The following is a 14,418-nucleotide window of genomic DNA, read 5'->3' as shown; positions in this document are numbered from 1 at the left end:
TGTTAACTAACGTCTAAATATTGAAGGGGTTTTGTTATTTAATATACAGATCATACAAGGATTAATTCTGACAGAACTTGCATGCATTTGTAAGTCCATAGGGACACTGAACGTGGCATTTAACGCAGGACGAAATGTCGCTTCTCAAGTTTCTTGGGAGGAATTAAATGGGTTTGGTTACATATCATTTTCAGCCATGGGAAGAAAATAAATCATACATTTACGGGAATATCGATATGAAAAGGAAAGACGAACATTTAAATAAAACAACCCGATGTTTAAATAGAGTTCGATATGGTCAGCATGGTGTTGTGCCACTGGAGAGCTAAATGTCAAGCTTCTGTTTATACGCGAGTATGACATGCTAGTTGTAATTTGAAAAGCGCTAGAGGTCAGTTTTTGGGTAAAGTCCAGCTTGAAAAAAAGAATATGATAGACAATGACACCCTCTTCATCCCTCCATCCAAATCCGCGAAAAGCACAACGTGGAAGACATTCTCGTTTTAAAAGACTCGCTCTCAAACTTTAGTAGCCTATATCAAATCTCAGCCAAATTCATAACATTTGTTCCACCAAAGCTATTCAGCAAATGAGTTTGCCAAATAACTCTGGTCCCATCTCAATTGTATTTCTGTGGAACACTATATATTTTACTATGATATACTATATCTTTCTTTCATATGTATTTATTTGTATAAGATGAAAATCTCAATGTGCAAGATGTGGAATGTTAAGTTAAAATGGACTAAGACATTTACTATGGTAACTAGTTTCTACCAACATGCCATACAGATAACTACTGTCATAATAAACCAGTATACCCAAAATAACATGAAATCCAACTTTCAGCTAGCAAAAGGTCATTTTCCTATGAGATGCAAATGTGAAAGTCCAAATCTTGTGTGCGATGACTTGAACTCTCTGAATCCCTCCATACAGCTTCCCCAGTACACTTGGGTGGCTGTCCCCTACCACTGCTCCCCTCACAACCTAATCTTTTATCATTCACACCACTCTGCCTCCATCCGAGTACAGACCATGGTCCAGACTCCAATTAGTGGTCACACTAACAGGCGGAGATGACGCCTGCCCCTCAAATTACCCACAGCAGCATGTTTAAAGACTGCAAGGGGGGTATTGCTGCTGGCACACCGTGGGCTGATACCCAGGAGTCAGGCAGCTCTGCTTTAATTAAAGGGTGAATTTGCATTTGTTTCTGCTGCTTGTGTTTCAGAAATGTATTTAAAATGGGAATACCACCCAGTATTATGACCATAGTGTATTCAGGTATGACGGCGGGACAGCATTGATGGACTATTGAGAGCTCCAGGAGGGAAGCAAGGCTATAATCTTCAAAAATGTTTGTGGCACAACTTTTTATTTTTTTCTATGATAGAATCAGTGTGCCATAACCTCCACAAACATTATATAGTTCCTGCCCCTTTTAATTCTTATATGCTATTGTAATACTAGGACAGGGTTCCTCAAATGGAAACTGCAGGGGGGTTGCGAGTTGATAAAAAAATGAATAATAAATTAAATGCAATGTAAAATTAAAATTAAAATATGGGGATCAAATTAATCGCAGTATATCTTTCACACACATATTTGCATAGTTTCCAATATTTTTGTGGACATTGCATTAGTATTCTGCCCAAATAAAATCTTGAAAGGATAAAAGCTTGAAGGTTTGAGTGTTTGAAAGTGAAGAATAAGACAATATTAGCATTGTAACTTGTAGTTTAAAAAAGCAAACTATATATATATATATATATATATATATATATATATATATATATTTTTGTAATTTAAAGCAGTATTAAATGTTAGTCTTCCTTTTATAATTAGAGTACAGATTATAAGAAATGTAACCAGTAATTATTAATATTAATGTGTTGTTAAATCTAAAATCTCAGGGGGTACTTCAAGTAAAAATCTTATTTATAAGGGTGCAGCTGGCAAAAAAAAAAAAAAAAATTATTATAAAAAAAGAATTCACAGTAAAGTTGCAATTTACAACAGTAATAAATGTCCATCTTTTGTAATTAAATCAATATTCATAATTTTCAATAACAATTAATATGAAATATTATTATCCACTGTTTACTTTTAATGACAAGTTAAAACATGCCCAATATAAAGTTCTTTTTCTACTTTGTCAATTTCGAAAATCCACAGCAGCGTGACAACAGCAGTGCCACAGTGCTCTTTAACATGTCTCCCTCTAGTGGATACAAATGTAAGCAGTAAACAGCTTAAAATGGATTTGTAATTTAACTGAATATTTTTTTGTTTTGGTCCATGGAATGTAAATGCAGAACCAATGACAACAGAATGACACCAACCCAAAACTAGTAAAAGTAAAAATGTGACGAATGTTTTGCAAGTATCACGTGTACCACTTCAACACAGTACGAGCATAACTGCCTGAACAAGCTTTACTGCAAACATATTTGTGCTATTGTAACTTTACAGCAAGTCACTTTGCATAAAAGTATCAGTGAATCTTTCAAGAATGGCCAGTATCTGTAGTGTATTCAAAAGGCACTTCAACACTAAAATCTTTGTTAAAAAAGTATTTTATTGTTATTTATGTATTAATATTATTTAATTTATTTGTTTATTTATTTTTTTCAGTCTACCAGGGGGTGGGATGGGTTGGGATAGGTTCTAAATTTGCACAGTTGCTTTTTGTTTTATACTATTGTTCCCAGAAGAAAATTAAATAAACAGTTGTTAACAACAAAAAAGGCACTTTACAAAGTGTGCATACAAACTAGGTGTGTTTTTGATTTCCAGTGGAATCCTCAGAAATATTTGGGAAATCCTCGACAGAGCAACTTCCTTGTATGTGTTGTGTAATTGTTGACCTGTTTGAGTCGTCACTCCATGTGACAGACCGGAGCTCATAAAAACCTCACACAAAGAGCCTCTTGAGAATATAAAAACAATGCAAAAGAGAAAAACTGAATCTCCAAAGTGCTGAGACTAAGTGCGGCCCAGTGTTTCACAGAATGATGAATGTACAAGATTTTAACACTGAATCGGTCAGTTCAGTTTTCCGTTGATCTCACTGCTGCTCGTTTCATCATCATCTGTACCCATCAGCCCTCTGATGACCGCCGGACCTGAGGAGATCGTAACAGATTTGTAGTAGGAATACAGGGGAAATAAGCACATAAGGATATAGTGTGAATAAGTCTATTTACATATAAAATGCTTGGATGAAAGCTACAAATAAGCATACAATATTATTGCAAAATGCTAGCCAACATTGAGAGAGAATATATAAACGTTTTACAAAATGTATTACAACATGTTGATGTAACATATTTAATAAATAAGTTAAATACAGTCATTTTTAAAATGCATGTTTCCAAAAATTCCAAGACTCACGTTGCCGAATTGTAATGGGCCAGATGAGAATGGTAGAGAGACAGAGAGCTGCAACGCCAGCCACACCGCCGGTAATGATCACCATGACAGTGCAGTAAAACCATTTGCAGTCAGAGTCCAGTGTGCTGTAAATAAGATGCAAAATAATGTGAGAAACTGAAGATGAAATCTACATAAAACATTGGACAATGAAGATTTATGCTATTCTATTTTCACACTACTGAAAACACATAGACCAAATGTAACATACACAGTACAACAACCAGTGAACATTTGTCCTAAAATGAGACCGGTAGATTATCATAGCCACTGTGGATTCCAATCTGTATTCGGAGACAAGAAGGGTATTTCAAGATTCTACATTCCCAGCCACTATGGTCAGGAGACTGGAATTGGAATGGAAATGGAATTAAAGTGGAATAGAAATGCTGTATTGTACTCACTGACAGGGGTGTAAAGTCTGTATTATCATGACTCCAATTCCATTTGCCACCTTATCAGTGAAGCTCATAGCACCGTATACAAAAGCACCACTTTGCTGTAAAAAATAAATAAATAAATAAATAAAATATTTCATTAGTGCTAAAATATGCACAGATCAAAAACCATTCACAAGCAAAAGCAGTCCAAAACCTTACTGGTGGATTTGTATCTTGCAACCATGCAGCTTTTCCCTTCACAAGACGTTAACTGATGGACTGAAGTTGTGTGGATCATTTTTGTGATGTTTTTATCAGCTGTTTCAACTCTCATTCTGACGGCACCCATTCACTGCAGAGGGTCCTTTAGTGAGCAAGTGATGTAATGCTAAATTTCTCAAAATTTGTTCCAATCAAGAAACAAACGACTTCTGGATGCCCTTATGGAGAGTAAAGTTTCAGCAGATTTTTATTTTTGGGTGAACTGTTGCTTTAAATAGAGTTCATAAGAGTCATTTGTTAGCTAATTAGTCGTTAGCACTTGTGCTGTGTTCATTGCTGCAAAAAAACAAGGGTGCAGATTGTTTATGCTAAAGAGATAATATCTGATGAAACCACATTTGGACAAACACAAAGTTAGGATGACTGATGTTAGATTTTAAATGTTAAATTACTGTCAGAATTGTTTTTTTGTTTTGTTTTTGTCGTATTTGCAAACATTTTAATTGCCTTTTGGAGCACTGCATATTTTTTTAAAAGTCCATTTGCTCAGGAGTTGACTGAAGTCCAATTTAAAGTTGAATAAAGTGCAATTTAAAGTCCAACTTGCTCAAAATTATTAAACAAGACCGAACAAAGCTGATTACCAACCAATTTCTTGTATTAATTGCATCTGATGTGTGCAAAGCCCCTCAAAAATAGGTTTATAAGTTATCACTTGTTCTCATCACATACTCTTTGATCTCCGATGAGATTGGCAGTCATGGACAGTGACATGACCAGAATGACAGCAGATCCAGCTCCCAGCAGCACGGCGGCTCCGTAAACCCGTGGACCCATGTTTGTGTCCACCAAAACCCAATAGGAAAACCCCATTATGGGCACAAGACCTACAAAATAGGCCATCTGCAAAGACAGAAATGAAATATGAGGCATTCTGATTCACAGTATGTTGAACATGTGAGAGAAACCGTGAACTTACAGAGGTGCCGATCCATTTGTTAACAGGCTTCATAAGCAGAGAAGACACAAGCCCACTGACATACATGACAAGGGGAATAGTTGCAATGTAGTTCTGCAAAAAAGAGAAGATGTTCTGCTCAATTTTACATCTGCTTTATTGTGCCAGTACATGCCTGGCCAAACCAGCTTCACTGTAGACATGTGGTTTTGTAATTAAAAGTACAAATACACTGTGTTAATGTTAGTTTCTTTGTCTAAGCAATGAAAGTCGGTGTGCTCCATTGATCCATTGGATCCCTTTGGCTTTCATTGCATTAACTAAAATAAAAACATCTTCTTGTTATTTTAGCTTTATTTATATACCATTACAGTGTTCATTCAATTTTTTTTTTCATTTTAGTTTCAATTTTTATAATTTTGTAATGTGCTTTTTGTATTTTTATGATATATATACACCATATGTTTCCATTTAGCTTGATTTTTTAATTTTATTTTTAAAAGGCAAAATTTCTAATCTGTAAGTTTTTGTTTGTTTGTATGTTTTTTTTTACTTAAAATTCTAATACTTTTATTAATAATAGTTTTAGATTAAATGATGATTATGATTTTCTTTTCTTTTTCTGTGAACTATCCATTTAATATTCTCATGGTAACTGGGTTTTGATGTTCCACCACAAAAAAAAAATAAAAAAATAAAAAATAAAAACACAGGAAGATAACCTTTTTATGAGTTTGTTCTGGGAAGTGTCATGTTTCTCACCTTTGGAAGTGATAAGGAATTTATCAGATAAATCGGGATGTATGTTTGGGACAAATTTACAATCAGTCTTGTGCACATGTATAGTAGGGCAACCTGGAGGAGGACAACAAACATACCTTTATTGTTAATCAACAGATACTGTCAAATATTTCACTGTTAGGTGGACTTTTACTTGCTTGTAGTGTACATAATAAAGATTTGTGTATGTCTGTGTGTGCAGTTCATAGTAAAAGTGAGAAATCTCCATGAGATCACCTGATAGAAGGCAGGCTCGATGAGCCAGTGTTTCCATTGGAGCAGGGGTCCGGAGTTTTGGGAAGAGCTGGGGATGGGAGTCTCTTCACTCTCCTGAGGCTCGACTCCTTCCTCTTTAATTCCCATGTGAAAGATGACGGAGGTAACAGTACCGATGGCCCACATTATGAGTGCCAGATACTGTCACAATAAAGATGAAGCAGATATTACATGGACATTAAAACAGTAGATGATATTTAGAAGAATGTTGGTTCCCAAACAGTTTCCATTCCTATTGACTTTGAAGCTGATGAACGGAAACTGAAATTGTTATAAATATCTTTATCTATTATCTCCAATAATAAAGGAAAGGGCGTTTCCGTTGACTCTGATTGTACATGTCTTCAGCTTAATAGACTGATAGACTTTCAACTTGATTTCCAAATTGGGCATTTATATTTGCATTTACTCACTCGGAATGTGGGAACATCAACCCAGCCCAGATTCTGGGAAATCGATGGGTCTTCTTGGGATTGGAAGTGAAACAAGAGCCAAGCCACAGCATATACCACAATGTTTGCCACCACTGTGAAAGCATACCTGTTCAGGAAAGCAAACATTTGTTTTGTTCATCAATAACAAAGTTAAATAAGGCCACAAACTGACTTCCATGAAGTTCAGAGTTTAGTTTAAAGTCACAATGAAATGAAAGTTAGTGGCTGTTATTCCGTATATTCTGACATGCAACTGAATGCAGCAGTTTATAAAAATAAAAAAAAATGTAGATAAAAAATTAAACATGCATGGATTAATAGTTCAAAATAAGATCAATAACATGCATAAAAAATAGCTATGGTGATTTTACATTTCATTCTTTATTGTTTTTTTCCTGTTATATTTTCAAGTCAAAGTATGTCTGATTATGTCACTGAATAAGACCTTTAAGTTTGGCAACACACATCTACATTGTTTTTTTTTCACTTGAGGAGGTAGTGATACCTGTATGAGGTTAGTTCCACTTTGGCATGCTCGCATGTGACCAACTCAGGAATGAGCGACAGGTGGGATATCTGGGTAGCAGCCCAGCCAAATTGGAAGATGATGATGAATGGGATGATGTAAATCAATCCTGTGGTCTGTGGGGTTCTCTCATCACATCCAACGCAGGGGTTGAATATGAATGGAAAGGAGGCAAATACACTTATTGTTCCTGGGAAGAAATGGACAGTAAACTGAACAGTTAAGTGCTGTGAAATTGTGACAGTCAGGAGGGGACATCATCTGGACCTTTTCTACAATATGACACAATTCATTTTGCAAAGATTGACAATTTGTAGTGTTGACTGTTATTGTGTTATTGTGAGAAAAACTAAATGAGAAAACAAATGTTTTCTTTAATTTATGGTACTTATTTTAAAGAATCAACATTTAATAAATAGAGTTGTAAAGTATAACTTTAATTCAACCCTTGGTCCCAAACTGAGTTGCTACTAAATTACAGCTTTTAAAACTAAATTCACAAACCTGTTTCCTAGTCTTCATTTTTATATTTTGTAACACAATTTTGTCAGCATAAAATATTTTCCTATGGATGTAAAACGCCAAACACACACAAAAAAAATAAAAAATAAAAAAATAAATACGTATACACACACATGCTTTGAATATGAACCTTCCGCCTGACGGAACCCACTGATGCATACTTCATGTCTTTTCTTTTACTTTCTATGGTCTTTAACGGTAGTTTGCAGGGATTTTAAGGGAATTTAGGTGGAATACATATTCTACAGATTATTATAAAGCACCAAGTCAACTTGATTTTATTTTATAACAGTTACGTAAAAATCCTGAAAATAAATGCTTGATACAGCTCATTTATTTATGTTACAAACACAGGTATAAGGTTGAATTTACACTCTTACCCACTAAATGCCAGGTCTTTCTTTTCCCATACTTTCCACATCCTGACGTCCGATCGGATTCGTAGCCGACGAGCGGAGTGCAGATCCCGTCCGCGATCTGCCCGACCAGCAGCAGCGCACCTGCGTTCTTATCATTGAAACCGAGAACCGAGTGATAATACACCAGCAAATACGTGAACCACATAGACGCGCAGAGGTCGTTGAAGAAATGTCCCACGGCGAACGTCAGTCGCCTGCACATGGGTAAAGTTACCGGCTGATCGGACATTGTGTGAATGAAGGAAACAGTAAACGCTTCGTGCAGACTGAAAGAAAGAGCGACTCTCTTGCGCGCAGCTATCATTGAGTCAAACGACTGAAATGAACTCGGAATCCCATTGAAAAGGATCAGAGTGATGCTTTAGTTTTGAAGTAAAAGTGAAAAGGTTTCTGCCATTGATAGTTTGCATCCAGGAGTGTCTGTTTTTTGGTTTTCGGTCCATCTCACACCAAGCTAGAAAGGGGATTTTAGTCTAATGCTTTTAATAGACTGCACAATGAAAAAAAAAAGATACCAATGTCACCTTTGGCATGGCTGTGTCCGAAATAGCATACTCAACGAGTAAGTACTTAACGGACTTGCATCTCCCCAGACCTATGTGTATCATCTGCAATTTCATACAGTCGATTGATGACTAATATGATGCAGGACAACAACTTACAGTTAAATTGAAATGTTTATACAGTGCGTGATGGAGCGAATAGGCTACATATAATATATAAATAAAGTGAATATCCCTAAAATTCAAGATATAGGGCAAAATGCCCGTTTGAAACTCTGTCTCATATTTACATCACATAGTTAAGAAATATCACACGAGCTGCAGGCTAAGTGCAGTATCACACGGGTGCAAATGAACCATTGGTGAACCATTTGGCGCGTTGATCCATTGGCCATAGTCGCGTTGGATTTGAAGTGGCGCTGCACAGTCCGATCGGTGTTTGACATCATTCTGCTCTCTAAGCTCTTGCGGTACTTAGATGTCACAAACTGGTTGGTCTGATGGTGATGACCCACTTCAACTCGAACAAGCCTAATGATTCAATGAACCATTCATAAAAAAACACTTACTTCACTCCTAAATGAATAAGCCATTTGAACGAATCAAATGAATGAATAAATGACTCGATGACTTAATCATTAAGACATTTACCACCACCTACTGGCAGTTTCAGTTTATTATTTAGAGTATCATTTCATTAAAGAAATTATTTAATATTTTCACAATAATAATAATATAATTAATAAAATAAATTATTAAAGTTATAGTTCACCCAACCAAAAATGAAAATTCTGTTATCATTTACTCACATGGTCCAAAAGAGCATATATAATAAACGTTATCAAATTATTTCTTGCTGAACCTTATTATTTTAAATCTCTGTTTGATGCTTTGCACAACAATGACTTTAAATTATCTTTTGAGAGTAATTTCTGCAAACTTGATGTGCAATTAATTCGATTAATTACAACATCATGTAATTAATTAGATAAAAAAAACAGCCCTAATATATATATATATATATATATATATATATATATATATATTTATGAGAAATAGAAATGCAATCAAGTCATAAATAAATATTTTTAATACATTAATCCATGGCCTGTTGCGGAGTCAAGTTTTGGCATAAGCGGAGGAATAAGCATAAGCAAACAGTATAAATGTTTTGGTAAAACAAACCAATTTTGTTCTTCATGTTACCAATAAAGGGAAAAAAGCTGGATTTAAGCACACAGATGACTGTGAACATTATCTTGTGATCATATGATATAGGACATTACCACAGACACATGGCCATAAGACATTCATCATAATGATGATGTCACACTTAGCATTTAAAAAACACCAAGTACTAAACAGGTCTGGTGACTGATTGGAATTGCAGGTGAATAAATGAGTCAGCAGCTTATGAAGTGCAAATCTTGATTGGCCCGCAGATCCCTAACCTCGACCTCATCAAACACCTTCAGGATGAACTGGAATGGAGATTGCTAGCCAGGCTTTCACATCCACCACAGTGCCTGACCTCGCAAATGCTCTACTAGATGAATGGGCGGAAATGTGCACCAAACTCCATATTAAGATTCATGTATTTAGAATGCAATGATATTGAAGTCCCTGTTGATGTACACACACACACTGGAACTGTCCAAACACAGATCTGCAAAAAAGTCATAAACTAATCATAATCATGTCATATGCAAAACTTTAAAATAAACATTGCAATGACTCAAAAAAATGTCAGTGCAGGACACTTGCTTAAATTTTTAACATTTTACTTGGAAAGGCACAAACTATGATTTCCTGGTAAATAAACTTTGATATGAGAAATAAAACAAGTACATAATTTTTCTTCTTTTCTTTAAACGTTCCTTGAACAGACATCAGACCTCTGCAGGAGCATTCCCGCATCAGTTTATATAGTCTGTCGTTTGTCTCATCATTTCAAGACCGTGTTGTCTTCTTTTTTGTTTTGCTTTCAAAAGTGCAATAACAACTATACGAGAATAATATCCATTTCTGTCTCCATCCCCCACAGTACCTCCTGAGACCAGTAACTGTGCTACAGAGTCCACATTGACAGAAAAAAAGGAAGAATTTATATTTAAAAAGGACAAAAAGTAAGCATTTCCAGGACATTATAACTGCTTTACAACCCAGAGAATCCTCTCAATCCAAAAAAAATAAAAATATAAAATAACAGGAAAAAAAAGTCTGGTTGAGATGAAATGTGTCCTGTTATTTAGTAATTTGGTGGGTGTTATTCCCAGTGCAGAGGCGACTCCTGCCCTCACCTTTTAAATCACAAGATCTATTTCTTAAGAAACTTAAATCATGTGTTAACTAAATCCCCTGATCAATGAACGATAAATACTTTGCATGGAAACTAGTATACACCAACTCTTTCAAACAGCATCTTTTCACACCACTGTGGTTTTATGTCATCAATTCATCTCATATCATCTTCTCTTCATCGGTTTGTGTTTATGTGTGATTTTTTTTACACATCTTCTGTTTCTTCATTTATTCTCTTTTTAAAGGAACCAGAGTCTGTTGGACAGTTAACAACATTTCCTTTGCACTCCATTAAGTGTTGGAGTATCAATGAAAGAAAGTGTGATGGGGACAGAGAGAAAGACAGAGAAAGAGATCTGTGTATTTGCTTGCATTTTAAACTTAACAGTGACCAGAATGTTTCAAGTTCTTTTCAAAGAGTGCGCTTCACTTGTGCCTCTGAAGAGCTTTCCTCTTTCTTCTCTTAAAAAAACAACAGCACCTGAAAGAAAAGCAGAGCAAACTGAATTTATACGTTATCTATTTCAAATGTCTTAAGCAGAATTATATGGGGGTAGAATCGTTGCATTATTCCAAATAAATAGATTATGAGCCAGAAATAAAAGTAAAGCATTTAACAAAAAACAAACATATTTACAAAATAAATAGAATGAGATCCACCAATAAATCTTAAAGAGTTTCACAAACATTAATTCACAAATTAAAAAATTTGACCATAAATGCGTGCAGCGATCTACAAATGTACAAGACACGAATCACAAATAAATGGCAGGCATAGTTGTGTTTGTGTCATAATGTCTTTGTGAATGTTTTTTATTTGCAAATCTCATTCTATTTATTTGTCGATTTTAAATATTTTTTTGAAAATCTCTTTACATCAATTTGTGGATTATAATTATTTATTTGGAATAATGCAACAATTCTTCCCCTCATAGAATTAGGTTAAAAACTGCATAACGAGGAACATTAAAGAAGTAAAGGGACATTCATAAATATAAATATAAAACAAATAAAATAATAAATGAAAAAGTGTCAGTGATTAATATGATGCATTATTCTTTGTAATTTGTATACAAATGCTTCTACCTGCAGAATGTTTGTTTTTTATGAATGAAAGCTGAACACCACTGGAGACTACGAGTGATGATAAACTTACTTTGTGTCCTCTGCCACCTCTACCTCAGCAGGTGCAGTGATGGGAGCATTGGAGTGTCCTGCGGTTGGGTCGTCTGTGTTCAGCTCTCCATTCGTGGAGCTCATGACCTGAAGATCACACAGACAGAAACAATAAAAACAAGTCATGCAATACCCAAAGAACTCAATTATTTACGTTCTGTAATAGGTAATTAAAAACTGTGAATTGTAAATATTAAAGATATGAAATTTATATGACCAAAAGTGCACACTTCTTTCAGAGTATGTGAAATAATCTAATAAACACATGTACTGACTGCTATTTCATCAAAATAACATTTGATACATATGAAACACCACATACAGTACTTCCTAAAAAACATCTTTCAACCACAACAATCATCCTTAAAAATTATAAACATATATGGAATAAAGGAGGAAGCACAGTATACAGTGTATGTGTGATCATTTAAATTAGTCATTAATAGGGGTGTAACGGTTCACAAAATTCACGGCTGTGTTACGGTTCAGTATGTTCGGTAATTGGTTATGTTGCAATGAAACAGAAACAAAACATTTCTGTTTTATGAAGGCGAGCCAATGGATATCACACAGGCAGCATGAAAACTTTGCACAAGAGTTATGCCTGTGAACGTCTTAATCTCAGTCAATTCACTATATGCAGAAAGTGGAAGTAAAAACGGACTGACAAGAGTAATGATGGAGTTTCGGCATCTGACGCCGCATTCTCTCTCAGAGACTAATCTACTTCAATATATGCTGATAACGGTATATAGCTAAATGTTTGAATTTATTCCCTTAATATTTCTCTTGTGGTCCTTACATAGTGAGAAAAAAAACTTGTAAACAGCAAGTCAGTGCTTGGAATAAAAGCTTTTTTTATTTCATAGATTTTTATTGATGACTACAGTGTTAATATTTTAGTTATAGGCATATAATTCATTGTAGACCTTAAAAGACCGTTTTTAAAAAAAAATTTAATTTAGGAAAAGGCTACAGGTAAATATATTTTGTTATCCTCGCAGGTTGTCAGTTATGAGGTAATTATTGTTGGGCAAATTAATCGTAATTTTTATTTAATAATAAAAGTAACTTCATAATAATAATAGGCATAGCAAAAATAAGAATGTAACAGGCCTACATTAATTGGAAATGCCAAATTGCAGTGGCACTGAGCAAATTATATTTTCACACTTTAAGCTCTTTTATTTTCCAAATGTAAAATCGATTGGTCCAACAAATCATTCGGTGATCAAAAATTATTAATGCGAACCAAACCGAAAGTCTCATACTGTATGGTTCAATAAGAATATGTTATCGTTACAACCCTAGTCATTAATGATCTTTTTTGGGGGGTAGAAAACATGTGACTACACTGCAACTACACTGTTGGCCTGTCTCATATTCAACCCCTTTAAGAGTCATTTTGTAAAATTTCTAACTGGAATCTAAAAGCATTTTTCTTATACACTTTGTAAGGTTTGGGATCTATACGATAACCCTGTGCTGAGGATTATAATATTCATAAGATATAATTATCTTAAGGTTTTAGATGAAAAACCCCAGATCTGTGTTAGACCATGGGATATCATTCTAAAATCCAACACTAGGTGGCATGTGCACCACAAATACACCACATAAGAGTTTCTCTTTTGAAATCTATCAGCATCCGTTAGATCCTATCACACCGTGAGCTGCTCTTTTCAACTAAAACGCTTGATGGCTTCTATTTAAAACACATCTCCAAGGAACGGCACTGTCGCCATCTGGAGTGTGTCCAGAGCCTAAAGGAGCCAAGCAGAGCATCACAGATGAATGAGTGTGTAAAAGACAGAGAGAAACAGTCACGCTCACTCAGAAAGCAACACCATGGCATAAGCAGTACCTGCACTGAGCCCCCCAGCCTCTCGGCCGTGAGAAGCGACCCCAGAGTCTCCTTAATGGTCACTGGAGTGGGCTGGGACTCACTTCCTTTGAGCTCGGGTGACTGATCGACAGTAGAAGAGCATTTTGGGTGGGGAAGCATGGAGGGTGGGATAGGGTGAGATGGATGGAGATTTTGAGGTATGATGGGAAGGGGCCGGTGGGTGAGTAAACACAAACAAATGAAAAATATAACATTAAAAAGAAGACATTTCACATGCAGAAGCTTGCTCAATTACTAAGATAAAAGTTACAAGTGAATTACAAACTAATGTAAATTAACGAGTGAGAAAAAAAACAATACAAACATTATTTTTAAAAAATGAACAACCCAGCAAACATGCAGAATTAAGAAAAGCTGCTATTAGAAATCAAAATGGGTTTTCACAAATAATGACATGAGCACTACCATCATATCTCTTTTGACAGTTTTTTTTTTTAAGACATGCAAGCACAAGCAGAGGGGCACATACAGATACAACAATCTTCCACCAGGCTTTAAAGCTCATTTTATGCTCGTGTAGCATGAAATGAATGCAGAGATACTCATCACCACAGGTTAAAATGGGATTTTGGAGTTGGGG

The 14,418-nt window shown here is 35.3% G+C and overlaps 2 protein-coding genes across 4 annotated transcripts in view; both read right to left on the bottom strand.

The window, feature by feature from the left end:
• Positions 1 to 2,135: 2,135 nt before the first annotated feature.
• LOC113069828 (major facilitator superfamily domain-containing protein 12-like) lies at positions 2,136 to 8,391 on the bottom strand. Its single transcript, XM_026242882.1, has 10 exons — positions 7,914 to 8,391; positions 6,991 to 7,201; positions 6,465 to 6,591; positions 6,013 to 6,192; positions 5,758 to 5,850; positions 5,017 to 5,109; positions 4,770 to 4,940; positions 3,840 to 3,934; positions 3,397 to 3,521; positions 2,136 to 3,128 (listed from the first exon to the last, which is right to left on the bottom strand). The coding sequence occupies exons 1-10, from the start codon at positions 8,254 to 8,256 to the stop codon at positions 3,049 to 3,051; spliced, it is 1,518 nt and encodes a 505-aa protein (XP_026098667.1). The 5' UTR covers positions 8,257 to 8,391; the 3' UTR covers positions 2,136 to 3,048.
• A 1,828-nt stretch (positions 8,392 to 10,219) lies between these two features.
• LOC113069922 (casein kinase I) overlaps positions 10,220 to 14,418 on the bottom strand; it is a 30,501-nt gene continuing 26,302 nt past the window's right edge. For 2 of the 3 annotated variants that reach the window (XM_026243044.1, XM_026243043.1), the window contains exons 10-12: positions 13,797 to 13,898; positions 11,913 to 12,019; positions 10,220 to 11,237 (exon numbers count right to left, since the gene is read on the bottom strand). In XM_026243044.1, coding sequence (XP_026098829.1) covers positions 11,183 to 11,237; positions 11,913 to 12,019; positions 13,797 to 13,898 — 264 coding nt within the window. In that variant the 3' untranslated portion in view covers positions 10,220 to 11,182. The remainder of the gene's footprint in view (positions 11,238 to 11,912; positions 12,020 to 13,796; positions 13,899 to 14,418) is intronic. The other variant, XM_026243045.1, reaches the window with a different exon arrangement.

Source organism: Carassius auratus, unplaced genomic scaffold (genome assembly GCF_003368295.1).
Source record: "Carassius auratus strain Wakin unplaced genomic scaffold, ASM336829v1 scaf_tig00002576, whole genome shotgun sequence".
In the NCBI taxonomy this organism is placed as follows: domain Eukaryota; kingdom Metazoa; phylum Chordata; class Actinopteri; order Cypriniformes; family Cyprinidae; genus Carassius; species Carassius auratus.
Note: the sequence above shows the minus strand (reverse complement) of the source record. Positions and strands in the feature narration are given on the sequence as shown.